At 37.2% G+C, this 17,933-nt stretch overlaps 1 protein-coding gene across 2 annotated transcripts in view; it reads left to right on the forward strand.

Moving 5' to 3' along the window:
• LOC306879512 (cytoplasmic protein NCK2-like) overlaps positions 1–17,933 on the forward strand; it is a 42,212-nt gene that overhangs the window by 18,932 nt on the left and 5,347 nt on the right. The window contains exons 1-2 of one of the 2 annotated variants that reach the window (XM_079432512.1): positions 1,863–2,110; positions 2,187–2,428. In XM_079432512.1, the coding sequence (XP_079288638.1) occupies positions 2,203–2,428 (226 nt within the window). In that variant the 5' untranslated portion in view covers positions 1,863–2,110; positions 2,187–2,202. Of the gene's footprint in view, positions 1–1,862; positions 2,111–2,186; positions 2,429–17,933 lie in introns of those variants that run through there. The other variant, XM_079432511.1, reaches the window with a different exon arrangement.

Consider the following 17,933-nt stretch of genomic DNA (forward strand, 5'->3'; position numbering starts at 1 on the left):
GCATTTGCGTTTGTGTGTGGCAGCTGTCAGAGTGATTGGACGGCAACATACTGAGTGTCCCTGGAGCAGGAAACAGCACTGTCACAGCACCATCATAGTCCAATAAAGCCTCTTTCACTGACACACTCCCTCACACTCTTACTCACACTCACACACACAGGGAGGTTTCATGAGCGCTTGTTTTAAAGACCACATGAAGTAGTTAAACAAGCACAGATTTCTGTCTTGCGTTTATGTGTTTCATTGAAAGAGGAAGTTTGGGCCAGTAGGCTTATAGTGAAGTCATGGACCAAGACTTAGCATGATTTGCTACTTAAGTGCATGCTTAAAACAGCATTCTGATCATTGCAAAATGATTAGCCTAGAAACTGGAATTATGCAGTGCTTCCATTTATGCAGCTTCAACAAACGACGGTTCGAAACATTTTGAGCTGAAACGTGAATCCAATAAATGCACGTCTAAGTGAATATATGATATATTATTAAAATGCAGTCTCTGGTGATTTAAGAATCTGAATTTTTGAGAAATGCTTTAGCATATAGCAGCGTATAGCAAAATACAAATAATTAAAAAAAATTCTCATTCTGTGCAAAGAATCAATTTAGGATCAGAAAGTGTATTTTTTATGCTCTTTTAACAGCAGAAGATAGTTTAATGTAAACTGTCATGTGAACATTCATTTTTTTGCAATAAAAGAATCCTTAAATCAAGATAAATTTACAAAAGAAGTAACGCTATGATATTTAGGTTATGTAACACTTTATGAAATCTATTGCGCAATACTTTATTAAGTCCTTGCGGCTAACAGCCACAAATACAGACTAGGCCACAAAAATTTCAATATAATTTATGGATAATTGACCCAAAAAGGAAAATTGTAATTTACTTACTCTCAAACTTGTCAATCATTCACCTTATATATGTGACCCTGTACCACAAAACCAGTCTTAAGTCGCTGGGGTATATTTGTAGCAATAGCCAAAAATACATTGTATGGGTCAAAATTATAAATTTTTATTTTATGCCAAAAATCATTAATATATTAAGATCATGTTCCATGAAGATATTTTGTAAATTTCTTACCATAAATATATCATAACTTAATTTTTGATCAGTAATATGCATTGCTAAGGACTTCATTTGATCAACTTTAAAGGCGATTTTCTCAATATTTAGATTTTTTGCACCCTCAGATTACAGAATTTCAAATAGTTGTATCTCAGCTAAATATTCTCCTATCCTAGCAAACCATACATCAATGGAAAGCTTATTTATTCAGGATTTATTCATGATATATACATCTCAATTTTGAAAAATTTACACTGGTTTTGTGGTCCAGGGTCATATACATGCTTGATGCTCAAGAGCCAGTGAGATTTTTCTCCCTGCGTTATCAAGCATGCATGTTTGAGCTTCATTCTCATATGGATAACTTTTATGATGTCTTTTTGTGTGCTTTTTGAGGCTTGAATATGTTGAGCATGTAGACTTTCTATGGATTGACAAAAATGAGATTTTGAGTAAATTTTCTCTTGTCTCTTGTTTTCTCTTTCTTTTACTTGTAGCCATGTTTTGGGATATTATCTTTTTTTTCTCTTTGTTCAGCCTGCTTATTATGTGATTTGCTCAGTAAGTTCACATGGATTTGTTTAATTCATTCATTATTATTACGACACACAATTATTCGCTTTCTTCTTTTCTTTCAATATGTCTCTTTTTTTCTCCTTCAGGGTATCTGCTGAATAATTTACTGTGTTTAAGATAGGGAGGTGAAAAGGGGAGGCTTTAAAAGCTGTTTGAGGGCCAAGGTGGGGTGTGTGTAAATGTAGCCCTTGTGGTGTGTGTGTGTGTGTGTGTGTGTGAGAGAGAGAGAGAGAGAGAGAGAGAGAGAGGCTCCCACATTTAGATCTGTTTGTTCAGAAACCAGCTTTACCTCTAGGCTAGCTGGGCTCTTGATCCGTTCTATTTTTCCTGCGGTTGCTGCTCAGCGTCTAGAGATGTCCAGAGATGAGCAGTAGGCTATCTACATGGGTTTTCAGGAGTCCAGGATCTCCTTTAGCCTATTAAAAAGTTATTCAGCTTGACTCCTGACAGTCTGCTGTTTTTATGGCATGTACACACTTTTTTGTACTTTGTGTTTTGGGATAGACGTGGAGTCTAAATTCTACTTTTATTTATATTGCAGAAGGACTCCATGAAAGATGTCAGAGGAGGCGATTGTTATTGCCAAGTGGGACTATACGGCACAGCAAGACCAGGAACTTGACATTAGGAAAAATGAGCGCTTGTGGCTCCTGGATGATTCAAAAACGTGGTGGCGAGTACGAAATGCATCCAACAGAACGGGCTACGTTCCTTCAAATTACATCGAACGCAAGAACAGTCTAAAGAAAGGCTCTCTGGTGAAAAATCTCAAAGATACACTTGGTAAGAGACTTAAAATTTTGTAATATCCTGAAACAATGACAAATAAGAATCTTCACAAGTTTAAAGCACATGCTTAGAAATACTCTTGTTCGTGTCAGATACTCTGGATTTATGGCAGTTTCTTTTGGTTTTGAAAAACTATTTTCAAGAATAATTTCAATTTAAAGACTAAAAATTTTAAGTGAAAATTAATATTTTGTTTTTACAGCTTAAGTAAATGTGAGTGTACACATCTTAATCATTATATTCCAAAATATGCACTGCTATTTAAAAATATGAAATTAATAGTTTTATTCCGTAAGGATACATCGAATTGATCAAAAGTGACAGTAAACACATTTATAATGTTACAAAAGATTTATGGTTTAAAGAAAATGTGTTCCAAAAAAAGTTAAGCAGGACAACATTGAACCCATCAATATTGTTTAAAATAAAAATCTTAGCACCAAATCAGCATATTAAAATTATTTATAGAAAACGTTTATTTGAAATATTTTACTGTGTTGTGTTTTTTAAGGTATTTTTGATCAGCTTTGGTGAGCACTTCTTCCAAAAACTTTAAAAGATCATACTGACCACAAACTTTTAAATGATAGTGTGTTTTAGGTTTCTGTCAACTAACTTTACCTTGAAATTTATTGACCTTGACACGCAGTCATGAGTGTCTTCAGGGGTTTGCATGACGATGTCATTTCCTGTTTTCTTTGTTTCTGTATATTGGTTCCACCACATGACTTTTTCAAATACTAATAAGCACTAAGGATTTTTTTTCTTAGAAATAAAAAAAATATTTTCCAAATAGTTTTTTTAATGTTTTTTTTTCTTTCTTTTTCATTAACTATCCTATTCAGAATCCTATTCCGTTTCTCTGATATTTCAGACTTCCGTTTTAATGTGAGAAATTCAAAGCCTTCATAAAAGCAAAAAAACGACCTTCATCATCAAGGGTGTGGAAGCAGGAAGCACTAATTTAAAGGCTTTCGTTGTAAAACCTAATTAGTTTCCCAGCCATTAATCACACAGGGGAGAGAGGTGAACCGATCGATCAGCTGTGTCTTGGGGCATATTGAATGCGTGTATGTTCAGAGGAGTCAGCCTCAGCTCTCCTGGCTGAAGTGAGACTAATGTGTCCCAGAATTTTCAGTGCAGATCATACAATTCTGATGACTTTTTGACCTTTGTGTTTAATGGGTCTATGGTTTGCTACAGAGCTGTTAGGATGTTATTTTCAGAATCAAGAGGTGTCAACCTCACTCATCACGAGTCATGACACCTTTGCTTTGTTCCACACAGTGGTTTTGTTTTTATAGTTGCATGGTTGGTTATTGTTGTTATTGTGGTGGAGATTCTTCTGGGTCACACTTACGGTTTAACCACCTGGGATGAACAAGCTAAAGGCAGCTTATATACAGATGGTAGGAAATGAGCCGTGCTAATGGCAGTTGCATCTTTTCCTCGACGTCCTGTTTAATCTTCCTATCAACTACATGGTGGTTTAAGCAAGCACATTTCTTTGGTAAATTACATTGAAATGGAGAGACTATTGATTTAATTTGTTTTAATTGATTTAATTTGTAAACTACTGGTCAGGCGTTTGGAATCATTAAGATTTTTGAATATTTTTTACGTATTATATTTTTTAAATCTTAAATAGAGTAAAAACAGTAATGATTAGAAATATTATTACAAATGAAAAGAACTGCTTTCTATTTTAATATAATTGAAAACATTATTTTATTCCTGTTTTCAATCTTCATTGTCATATTATCAGTCTGTAATCATTTTAAATGTATGCTTAATTTGGTGCTCAAGAAACATTTCTTTTTTTGGGGGGGGGGTTATTTAAGAAAGTTCAAAACAACAGTGTTTATTTAGAATAGAAATCTTTCGAACGTAATAAATATATTCACTGCCACTTGTCATCAGTTTAATGCATTTGTGCTAAAGTTCTTTCTTTTTTTTTTCTTTTTTTTTTTGGATTCAACAAAAATATTAATCAGCCAACTTGTTTTCAAAAATAGAAAATAATGCAAAATGTTGTCTTGAGCACCAAATCAGCATATTAGAATGATTTCTGAAGGATCATGTGACACTGAGGACTGAAGTAATGGCTGCTGAAAATTAAGCTTTGCCATCACAAGAATAAATTACATTTTAAAATCCTATTCAAAAAGAACTGTTCTTTTAATGGTAATATTCTTTCACATTTTTTCGGTATTTTTGATCAAATGGATGCAGCCTTTTAAAGACTTCTGTCAAAAACATTTTAAAAAATCCTAATGATTCCAATCTTTTGATCAGTAGTGTATGGCTTGCATACGCAGGTAGAATTCAGAGAGGTGAGGGATTTGGCAGCCATCAAGACATCTACACAAAGACAGAGATGTTTTTGGAGTGCAAAATCATCGCTTTCTGAGACAGCAAGAGCAATTAGGAGCGTTCTCCACTCCATTTTGCTTTCGTGCTGACAGCTATTTACAAGATGTCCACACACACACACACACACAAACATACTGCACCACCCCTTCCCTGTAAGGATAAATGAGCCTCAGCTCTCTGCCTCCTTGACTTAATCTCTCTAGAACATCCTTTTCTCCCGTCCCTCACTTTCCTTATGAAGAACGTTTCATGCTACACTTAATTACTGACACATGAATCCCTGCATACAGTCGAAGACAGGAAATGGGAGGAAAGAGGGGGGCGAGAACCTCTGCAGTGAGACTCTGCTGGCTGTGTTACTGTTTCTTGTACATTTAAGATCATTATTAAATAGCAGTTTTGATGGCTCTTGGTTGGCATTTGGTTTATTTGGTATTTGCAGACCTTCTCTGAACGAGAACATGAACTGTTTTAAATGACTCTAGGAGTAGAGCCTGTCCATTTTAAGAAAATGCCACTCAGGATTTCAACTTCATTGTAGACAGTTCATATTTTTTATATTGTTTAGAGATGTTCATGAAGCTGTAGCATGGTAGAGATGATGTGGTGTAGTGGTTGACGGTCTGGGTTAGGAATTAAAGTTATAGGTTCGAGCCTCACACAATATGAACCTCAAGATTATCACCATTGTGTCATTGAGAAAGATGTAATCCCATATTATTGCTTGTTCTCATAGAACGATAACTATAATAATAACACCAATGAATGCTTTAGTTAGCTATCATCTTCAGCTTTAAATGCACGTTTTTTGCTGTTTTTTTAAAAGCAAGTAGATTCTGATTGACTGTGAATGTTTTTATCGTTAATCAGTCTTTTAGATTTTTGTCACGTCTCTTTCAAATTAACTGTCAATTTAAAAACTGGTGAATGAGTAATTACGTAAATGAATCAATAGAGATTTAGATTGGCAGGAAGATGACTAAATAATGACATTTTTTCATTCTGTCTCTATCCCTTTAACAAAAATGTACACTCTGCCACCTTTAATGTCTCTTTTACTTGGCACTGAAAGGGAGTCAAAAGCTGTTATGACCATGCAGGCAGCCTCAATGCTTTGCCTCGGGTGTCATGTTTTAAAAGCACATTTTCTTTCCTAGTCTATTGGCCTATCGATCCTGGGTGGGCAGAGTGAGAAGAACAGCTCTCTCACAGGTTCTTTGTTTTTTCAGTGTGCTTTGATAAATGTGCTCATCTGCCCTCTGTGAGGTGAGACTCAGGTGTGTTTTTATGGGCTACATAAATGAGGTGTGTGCTCGTTTCTCCATTGCTCATTCGCTCACTCTCTCTCTCTCACACACACACACACACACACGGATGTGCTGGTGTATTGGTGTTTTTCACCTGCTGGACGTTTGCTGCTCTGCTCGTGTTTGAGGTCATTTAGTCAATGTCTCTCATGCATACAGCTCCTGCCTTCATCCCTGCACCCAATTTGCAGTTGTCAAGGTTACCTCCCCTCTGCTCATCCATTGTGACAAGGTTACCCTTTCTCTGGCAGCCTTCATCTGTCTCGCTCTCCCTATCTCGCTCTTTTCCTCCGTATTTTTTCTTATCAGTGTATAAAGATTGTATTTTCTCTGAATGAGAAAACTTTGTGAGTTCTGTAGAGATTGCAAATTAAAGACCGTGACAATTATGTCATCACTTTTCACCACCAACCTGTGTGACTTACTTTCTTCCATGTAGCACAAATAAAGAAAGTTTGAAGAATTGTGCAGCATAGTGAAAGGGGACGGCTAATGTCAGCTTCCAAAAAAAGAAAAGAAAAAACATCACTTTCACTACAATAATATAGTAAATGTCGTCCATTTGTCTCATGTAATGTATTCTAAGGCTGTATGATAGTTTTATGCAGGGAACAGGGAGAAACTGTCTGTGAAGTTGTTCACTGTAATCATTATTCATAAGTCGTATTTATGTATATTCAAATATGATATGTCTGAAAACCAGTCAGTATCTGGTGTGACCATCATTTGCCTCATGCAGTGCAACACATCTCCTTCGCATAGAGTTGATCAGGTTGTTGATTGTGGCCTGTGGAATGTTGGTCCACTCCTCTTCAATGGCTGTGCGAAGTTGCTGGATATTGGCAGGAACTGGAACACGCTGTCGTATACGCCGATCCAGAGCATCCAATGGGTGACAATGGGTGACATGTCTGGTGAGTATACTGGCCATGCAAGAACTGGGATGTTTTCAGCTTCCAGGAATTGTGTACAGATCCTTGAAACATGGGGCCGTGCATTATCATGCTGCAACATGAGGTGATGGTTGTGGATGAATGGCACAACAATGGGCCTCAGGATCTCGTCACGGTATCTCTGTGCATTCAAAATGCCATCAATAAAATGCACCTGTGTTCGTTGTCCATAGCATACGCCTGCCCATACCATAACCCCACATCAGCAAACCGCTCACCCACACGACATCATACACGCTGTCTACCATCTGCCCTGTACAGTGAAAACCAGGATTCATCCGTGAAGAGAACACCTCTCCAAAGTGCCAGACGTCATCGAATGTGAGCATTTGCCCACTCAAGTCAGTTATGACGACAAACTGCAGTCAGGTCGAGACCCCGATTAGGACGACGAGCATGCAGATGAGCTTCCCTGAGACGGTTTCTGATAGTTTGTGCAGAAATTCTTTGGTTATGCAAACCGATTGTTGCAGCAGCTGTTCAGGAGGCTGGTCTCGGACGATCTTGGAGGTGAAGATGCTGGATGTGGAGGTCCTGGGCTGGTGTGGTTACACGTGGTCTGCGGTTGTGAGGCCAGTTGGATGTACTGCCAAATTCTCTGAAACTCCTTTGGAGACTACTTATGGTAGAGAAATGAACATTCAATTCACGGGCAACAGGTCTGGTGGACATTCCTGGAGTCAGCATGAGCATGCCAATTGCACGCTCCCTCTAAACTTGCGACATCTGTGGCATTGTGCTGTGTGATAAAACTGCACATTTTAGAGTGACCTTTTATTGTGGCCAGCCTAAGGCACACCTGTGCAATAATCATGCTGTCTAATCAGCATCTTGATATGCCACACCTGTGAGGTGGATGGATTATCTCGGCAAAGGATAAGTGCTCACTAACACAGATTTAGACAGATTTGTGAACAATATTTGAGCGAAATAGGCCTTTTGTGTACATAGAAAAAGTCTTAGATCTTTGAGTTCAGCTCATGAAAAATGGGGGCAAAAACAAAAGTGTTGCGTTTATAATTTTGTTCAGGGTGTGTATATATATATATATATAGATTTTTTTGTGGGAGCCTGAGTGTGATAGACCTGGAAATATATAAATGCCATGCACATTTTTATAGTAAACATATATTTTTTGCCAAGATCTAAAATTTTGAGTAGAAACTGTGACTAAAAATATTTATGCTTGTCCAGTAAATCATGAACAAGTGAAAAGGTCAAATTCTTTGGCTAAAAAGAGGGTGAACCCTGAAGAACATTAATTGCTGAAAAAAAAAAAAAAAAAAAACGTTATATTGAAAACTTTACATTACAGCATATGAACCAGAGGAGCCTACTCTATTAGCCCACATTGTTGGAGACAATATGTGGCCTTGGAGTCAAAATCTGGGTTTAGTTTAATTTTAGTATGTTTGAAAAAGCTCTGTTTTCTTACACATTTTTGATGAAATATGGTGCACTTGTCATAAATAACATCACAGTTACAAGTATTGTGAAAACAGCCTGAGGTGAAGGTTAATTTTCCCACCCGTGCTCTCTTCTGTTGCAAGAGAGGTTTGTTCTTATCTACACTCCTGTTTGGACGTGCGTGATTGGTGGCTTGCCTCTTTTCCCCCTTTAACATTATGCATGACACAGTACCTTAACACTTGGCACTAATATTTGTAGAAAATTCTAGAAAGTTGTACTGATCAAAACCATCTTGTGTGACAAGTGTTAAATTTTTCTGGTGTGGCATAATTGTGAATAATTCAACTTTTTGGAAAAGCCTACCAGATGATGCGAGTTGAGAATACAAGACATGCTGTTCTTTCAAGTTTGAATGTGTAGTAGCCAATGAAATCACAGACGGGCATATGAATGAAAGGCTTGATCATTGTTTTGCCTGTAAACTGCAGTAGAATGACTCAGTCTCTCCAACCAACCATAAACAGACTAATGTTTGTTACAAGGAGTTTCATGATGATATATGACGCTTCGTCTAACTGAAACACCTTTCCTAATTTTTAACTTTGAGCTTGACACAGAGTATGTATTTGAGAGTATATGGTTTCGCATAAATCACAGATGTTTCACACTGGTTTTAGTGCAACCCCACCATCCAGCTGTTAAGAGTTGCATCCTGCTGTCCTGAGAAACCGTTTCTGTGGAAAACTTTGACCTTAAAGCCTTAAAGCTGCTGTCTTTAGAGGATTCCCACTTTTTTTTTCTTTTAGTACTTTCTCATGTCATAGTATGCTAATAGAGAACATCACTATTTTAATGAAGCATTGGGATCATCATACCTGAGGAGAAAAACTTCCTGTTTGTTATTGGTGCTAATAAAGAAAGCCTGAACAAACCTTGCCTTGTCATTAAAGGGGGAAATGATCTAATATTTAAATGACTCGTTGATCTAGTCACACAGTTATGACGGTCTGCAGGGTTTTTTTTAGTAGCATATTGCATGTTGGTTACACCACACCACATGACCCTTTATTTTAAAAGAAATAACAATGAAAAACTATTTCATGAATTGAAAATTCACCCTATCTATTTTATAATTACCTTTCTTTTTTAATGAATGTCATGACTTGATCTTCCAGTGAAATGACAGACATCTCTGATGATATATGCCAGACTTCTCCAATCAAATGAGTCACCTTTTCTTACAAAATGATCGCAAGCTCACATTCAGCTGATCTGTCTCCATCCAGTCAACAACTGCTTGATAGAATCAAGTCTCCACCCTTGAGCACTTTGAGCACTGTTTATTGCTGTCATATGATCTTATTCACCTCCATGACGACTCAAAGCGTTACATGTAATTGGAAAGAGTCACGCCGAAAAGAAACAGATGAACATATTCAGAAATAGAGTGACTTTACATAATAAAATATTCATGGTTTTAATCTTTCATACCATATTCACCATTATGATGGCTAAAATCGTGGCATGTAGTTGGAAAGAGTCATGCAAAGAAACAGAAGAAAATGTACAGAAATGCAGTGAACTGCACCTTAAAACAATATAGTTTTCTAATGTATTCATATACAAAACATTCAGACTGGACTTGCCTCATATTGCTGTCAGATGATTTACTTTATGTGGGTATGGCAGATCAAACCGTGGCATAGTTGGAAAGAGTCATGCAAATAAAAGAAACAGAAGAACATTCAGAAACGAGTTGTTAAAGGTTTTTGATGTCACATGACATTTCTTACCATTTTTGCCATTGTGACGGCTCAAACCAAGTCATTTAGTTGGAAAATATCATGCAAAGAAAGAAACAGAAGAACTTGTTCAGAAAGAGTGATTGTTCCAGAATTAAAAAACAAAACAAAAAAATCATATTATGGTTTAACACAATTCAATACAGTTTTTTTTTCATGTTGTCCAATGATATTTCTTACCAAATTGATCATTAAACATGGCATGTAGAAAGAAAGAGTAATGCAAAGAAAGGTAAAAAAAGAACATGTTCAGAAATACAGCAATTTTCCAAAACCAGACTGATAGTTACTCTAAGGGATTTTTTTCATATGCAAAACAATTAAGTTAGTTGGAAAGACTCAGTGATTTTTCCTGAATTAAAAGTTCATTCTGGAAATGTAACATCAGTTAATACAGTTTTTTGATATATAAAAAAAGATTTTTCACCACATTTCCCATTGCGATGGCTCAAACCAAAAGAGCCATGTAAAGAATGAAATGAAGAACATGTTCAGAAATAGTGACATTTTTCACATAGAAGATCCATGCTTCATTTTAACACTACAGTTTTTAATGTATTCAGATGCTACTTAATCCGTTTTTTTTTTTTTTTTTTTACCTTTTATTGCTGTCTGTCTTGCCACTCTCCCCATTGATGGCAGTGACACAAAGATAGAAAGAAACAAAGAACGTGATCTTTTCAGAAAAATCCTTTTATGGAATTGAACAAATCGATTATTTTTGCTGTATTAATGTATTTTTATAGTTTACCTTAATGAATAAACAGATATCTTGTTTGTCCTAGTCAAACACATGATCCAGTGACTATAATCAAAGACTATAGAATGCAATATTACTTAAAGAGACTTTGCTATAATACTGCTGTTCAAGTTCATGACATCATAAAAGTAGCAGACTGTATGAATTCTATATGTGACTGTGACTGTGACCTGTAACCATAACGACAGTAAATATAAAAAAAGATGGTGACATCCAAAACTGCAAAGTCTTCTCACATTTGACACAACAAAAGTTTAGTTGACGCAGTTTCTTTAATTAATCGACAGCAGCTTTAATACCTCAGTAAAACATGGAGCATCTGAGTCCCAGTAAGCCATAAATCTACAATAGAAATATATGAATGTTATTTTATTTCAGTTTGGACATAAAAAAAAAAAAAAATTCCAGAGGTTTTAAAGCTCCAATCATAGTTCAGAATTTGAAATAAAGCAAACTAAATGAGCTTTTCGGCATGTGAACTGTCAGCACGTGTCCCAAACACTTTAACACTATTATTTGTTGTTATACTTCTGAAAAGTAGGGCTAATTAAATATATTGTCACAGTAAATGAAAAAATACATATTTACAGGGTTTTCCTTTTTGTTTTAGTAAATAATTTAAGATGACATCTTTATCGACGGCTTCTGTCAAATTGGTTAAAACCTCCAAACGATTCATTCAAGAATCAGAATCGCTACAGATCTTGAGTCATCAGACCATTTTATTTTATTTTTTTATAGACCTGTTCGTATTGCAATGAGTGCAACCTAGAAAGTGGATTTGGACTAGACTAGAGGGTTTTAGACAGTGCTGGGTAAAGTTACACAAAAACAACCGTCCACTGCCATTTAACAATTCTTTGAGTAATAGAGTTAGCTTAAGCAAGTTTTCTAAAAACCCATACAAACACTTTTAAACTAGAGAAAAGAAAAACAGAAAAACAAGTTTTTGTGCACATACGTACAGGTGTCCCAGTATGTCTGTTAGTATGTGTACCTAAAATGAATTTCATGCTCCCATTAATTCTACATTAGTGTTTAATTTGCAGTGGTAAATAGTTATTTTAGGGGACGTTTACATTTCACAGAAAGGCTTTTGTTTTCCTCGTCAACAAAGCTATAATGTTTGATATTCTTCCTTTTCAGTTGCCACAAGCTAACATTATACTCTGCAGCACGTGTTCATCATGTGCACTTTAGTTCATGCGTCACATTCAAACTGATTTACAGATATGAGCAGTTTGTATTTCAAGTGAATTTAATTCAGTGCTTGAGGTGGGTAAAAATGCCTCTACTGTGCACCGGCTGGCATATGCAAAAATTTCAACAGTGGAAAAAAATACTTGGAGATATTGCTGGTACAACATAAATGTATTTACTAAAGGACTCATTTGCTAACCAACTGATTTGATACTATTTTGTGTGTGTGTGTGTGTGTGTGTGTGTGCACATGCACAATAATGGAAGCCCTTATCGGGGATAACAGGCATGTCTGGTGATAGTGTTGACCAGACCTACTCTGCATTCATGTGCATTGTTGAGATGAGAGATAATTCACATAGTGTGATTTATATAGTGTCACTACTAATAACCCAGACGCTGATGCTTTAACTCTGAGTGGCAAAGTATTGCCAACATGTGAGAAGTGGCGGTACACTAAAGGTTAAGATATAGAGTACTGGGCCCGCCAACGTCGAGTACAAAATGTATTCGAATTCAGAAATTAAAAACATACCAGATACTAGGTTTAATGTATCCAGTAATAGATTCAGACATGAGCCTCATGTCATTGACCCATGTTTCTTTTGATGGAATATTTAATTTCCTTTCCTATTTACAGGGCTGCTACTAACTCTCATGCATTCAGCGTGAGACTCATGCAATTGACAGTTCTCACACTCTCAAGTCACTTGTCCATTTTCACACACAGTGCCACTGACGTGATGTCTGTCTGTGTGAGTTCTTGTTTATTATATTTATACATAAGATACATTTATAGATAAGCTGTGTCAGATGAGGAATGTCACGGGGTGAGGACACACGACAGGGAAGGCAGGTTAAATGCCCCGGAGGGTGGCTTTATTTACATGGGGAGAAGTGCAACAAAGGGGAAAAAGTCCCTGCGGGTGCTCCAGTGCGGTGAGTGCTCTCTTCCTTCTTTCCCAGTGCAGTGAATCCGTGCTGTGCTCCAGTGGGACTGGTCGGTCACACGCTGCTGTCTGTGGGAGACATGAGAGGGCGAGTTAGTGCTTGGTCTCATGGAGAAGTCTTCCTGTGTGTTGGGCTTGCGTGGTTTATGTAGCCGCCGTGTGATGAGCCGCAGCTGTGACCGATCAGCCTGTGATGAGGATGGGCAGGTGTTCCTCGCTTGTTTCCAGGGCGACGCTGATGAAGCTTTGGGACGCTCGTCAAGAAGAGTACACATCACAATTTTTTGGTGGATCTGTAAGTTAATAAGTACTAAAGTTTTAAGTTTAAAGCTGGCAGGTTTTAATAATTAAAATGCATTTTAGAATCAGTTTTGAGGGGGAAAAAAACCCAAAGTTTTTTTTTTTAAGAATTTATGAATTTTAAGAATTCTAGTCATTAGAAATGCACAACACCAGACATATTTCCTCCTCATTTGAATGGAAACACACCATGTGTGTATGTACACAATCATCCAATGTCTCGCAACACACACTTAAAATGCACACATAGTATATCATGCTGCTTTTCGCTCCTAAAAAAAGCGGCCACCTCTACTCTCTCCTCAGTTAAGCGGACACGTTAACACCTGCACTCTCTTTTTATTCTTTCATAGTATAGTGAGGAAGTCATTGTCATTTAGTATGCTCTGCAGGTGTGTATTGAGATGGAGGGGGGGAGCTTAGGGGTGGAGGTAGAGACAGATTGTGTGTGTGTGTGTGTGTGTGTGTGTGTGTGTGTGTGTGTGTCTTGTTTACTCAGTGAGAAAGGCAGTGGTGAGATGAGTGTGGAAACTGCTGGGTACAGTTGTGTGTTATTATGTGTGAATATGTAGATATTTATTGACTGTTTAAATATATTTTAGGTGGTTCATTATGCTCACTGTCTCTGCTCAGTGTCTCAGGTTGTAGTATTCAAGATGTCCAGATAAGCAATTGGTTCTGTGTAGCATTGGCGCAAGCACTGTAAACTTACAGTGCCCTCCAAAAGTATTGGAACAGTAAGGCCAATTCCTTTATTTTTGCTATAGATACATCAAAAGATGAATATGAGATGAGAGATTAACATTTCAGCTTTTATTTACAGGTATTTTCATCTGGATCTGATACACAACTTAGAAGATAGCACCTTTTGCTTGAACCCACCCATTTCTCATGTTACCAAAAGTATTGGAACATGTGACTGACAGGTGTGTTTTGTTTCCCTGGTGTGTCCTATTAATTGATTATTAAAATAATAAATAGCACTGAATGTCTGCGCTCAGTTTCAGATCCGTGCAGACTGCATTTATAGTTAGTTAGACGTGTAACCAACATGAGTCTATGGGTGAAAGACGAGCAATTGTGAAGCTGAGAGAAGATGAAAAATCAATCAAACCTGTAAATAAAAGCTGAAATGTTAATATCTCACCTCTTAATCATCATTTGATGTCAAACCCAAATGTTTACAGTCTACAGCAAAAATAATGGAATTGGCCTTACTGTTCCAATACTTTTGGAGTGCACTGTATTTAGCAACACAATATTTTGTGATGTAGGCTTTTAAGCCTCAACATAAAATATTGGTCTACTCACCTATTGTTTGAAAAAATACTTGTATCGTGCAAGTTTTACATGCAGTGGCACACAAACACTTACTATTCATGTCTGACTGAATCCAGGTGATTTAAGCAGTTTAAAGCTATTGTTCAGTTTGGGATTATGCTTCCTTTCTTTGTAAATAATTCATTGTTTAGATGTATTTTATTTATTTTCATGCTCTAATTATTTAACTGAAAAAAAATAATAATAATTATATATATATATATATATATGTTTATATATATATATATGTATGTATGTATGTATATATATAAAGAATAGAGTTAGTGTTGTTCCCTCAAATTTTCCAAGAGAAAAGCAGAAAAGTTTGAAATTTTTAGGGAAAAACACTAAATCTATTCTTTAGGGCTGTCAAGGATTGTGAAATTTAGACCAAATTAAATGTAATGATCTTTACATACATATTCACCAATTTTGATATGAGCTTTTTATTCAGTTTTTTTAAAGACTGGTCAGCAATCATGAGATTAATTGAAATGAATTCTATTGACAGCAGTAGTTAAGAAAATCAAAGAAGAAAAAACAGTCTAAAAAGATTCTAAATGGTAACCACACATGCTGTCACCTAATAAAGGTTTCAGAAACAACATGGGTTAGAAACAACATTGTCTTAACACAGTATAAACTGCCATTTGAAAGCTTGAAGAAGAAAAAAAATTTGGATGAAACTGCTTCTTTTATTTAGCAAGAGCGCATTTAATTGATGCAGAAATGGCATTTATAATGGTATGATTAAATACTGCTTGTCACGCAACGGGGAAGGAAGCGCCGCGAAAAGACGAAGTCAGGGTCCAAGTGCAGGGAAGGTGCTTTTAATTGAAACAAAAAGGCCAACACGCCACAAAAAAAAAAAAAACAGAAAAGGACTGGGATACAAACGGCAACAAAGTGCATGTATCCCAGACCAGAGCAAACACAAGAAATGCAATCACTGCAACACATTTACAAATACCAAATAATGCAACCAGGCAGAGTAGGAGAGGGGAGACTATGGCCCCGTCCACACGAAGACGCGTTTCTCTGTATACGCATACATTTTTTACCGTATAGGCGTTTCGTCCACACGAAACCGGCGTTTTCGAAGAGTGAAACCGATCATTTTTGAAACCGGGTCCCAGGTTGGATAAATTTGAAAACGCCGTTTTCACGTTTTCGTGTGGACGGCGAATCCGTATATTTTCTGAAACAATGACGTCATCAGCCCACGTCTCGCCCCTAATCAGACACCGCTACGTCACATAATAGAGACAACAACAACAACAACGTCAGACTACGTGCCTGTGTTCGTGCTGCAGAACCCACTGAGCTCATTAACTGTATTAAAGCAAAATCTTCTGCTTTGTGTGTTAGTTTGTATTCAGCGCGCCAGGTTTACGCACATGGTCCAAGTATTCTTCTCTGTTTTTTGTGTATCTCTGTGACAGAATTACAGCGCCACATATTGGTCTGACATGTGTACTACATCGTTTTCAGTCGGTTTCAGTGATTCCGTGTGTACGCAGATATTTCCTGAGACGACTCCGTGTTTACGGAATTTGAGGCAAAAAAAAAAGATCGGATACGGAGAAACCCGTCTTCGTGTGGATGTAGGCTGTGTCCAAATTCAGGGTCTGCATCCTCCTTAGGATCCTTCCTACCCGGTTGAAGGAGGAGGGATCCTCCGACGTCCGCAAAACCCGGAAGTCGGTGTTTGTGAATTTGGACAGCCTACCCTTCTTTCAGTTCCCTCCCTTACCCGTTGCTCATATCCTGTCGCCTAGCAACCGTGACAGCGCCAAGCAAGAAGCGGGAAAATGGACAAACAAAGAGTTATTCTCCTCATTTTAATTCTTTTGGAAGAAATAAAGCAATTAAATAAATTAAATACTTTCTTTGCTCGTTGTCGGAGAGTTTTTTATATCAGACTACAAGACAGTCACATCCAGGTAAGCCATTATAGCCTATTTTTATTTGTTTTTAAGTATTCTACTAATTTCTCCTACAAATTCATTGAGCCGAAGCATAAACTTTAGCTTGTTTTGTCAGAGAAACTCCTCTCCCACTCCGCTACCGCTCGCTTCGTCCGCCATTACGCTCTGCCCGAAAAGAATTATGGGATAGGTAGGACGGGAAAGGATCCACCACACCCATCCTTCCAATTCGGGGAAAAGTAGGACGTATTTGTGGGCCGCATTTGAAGAATCCTACGAATTTGGACAGCCTTCGTCGCGGCGCTGTGACGTAACATCCTTCAAATGAGTACTCCGAAGGATGCAGACCCTGAATTTGGACAGAGCCGTAGCCTATATAGTCTGTGGCAATGGGGAACAGCTGCGGGTGTAATGAGTGTAATTGAATGATGCGGCAGGTGTGTGTGATGTGGCAGGTGTGTGTAATTATGGGAGATGAGTCCAGGAGGACGGGAGATGGCGGCAAAATCTTGGGAAAAAACATTTTCTTTAACAAGCATAACTAATTTCAGTTGTGAAATAATATTATTCCTGAGCACCAAATCAGCATACTGGAATGATTTCTGAAGGATCATGTGACACTAGACTGACTGGAGTAATGCCTGTTGAAAATTAAACTTTGCCAACACAGAAAAAGTAATTCTAAAATATATTAAATATAGAAAATAGCTATTATAAATTGCAGTAATATTTCACAATATTACTGTTTTGCCAAAACAACAAATTTCTTACTGAGCATGAGCTTATGAAAGGTAATATATGTATACGTTTGTGTGTGTATATGTAAGGGATAATGTACAGGCAGCCTCCGCTTCGCGTCGGGTCCTGATCACACTGTCGGGGCTTATTTCGCGATAACTACAGGCTGCCTGTACATTATCCCGCTTATTACACGGCTACTTGCCACATAAGGAAAAAAAAAATGGACGTGAATATGAATTTGAAACATTTTATTGGCATATTTGTTTTAAATTAACATTTTTATCCTTCCGCGAAACGATATAGTACCACGTGACTAACATTCTGTTTGTCACAAGATGGCGCCAAACGGTAATCTTTGTTGGCGCGGAGGGATTTTAAACATACAAGTAGTACCGGCTATGCGTTATTACTTTGGAGCGGTTATTATTTGAAAAGAACGAACCTGCAAATGTCTC

This window comes from Barbus barbus (assembly GCF_936440315.1).
Source record: "Barbus barbus genome assembly, chromosome: 13".
Lineage (NCBI taxonomy): Eukaryota > Metazoa > Chordata > Actinopteri > Cypriniformes > Cyprinidae > Barbus > Barbus barbus.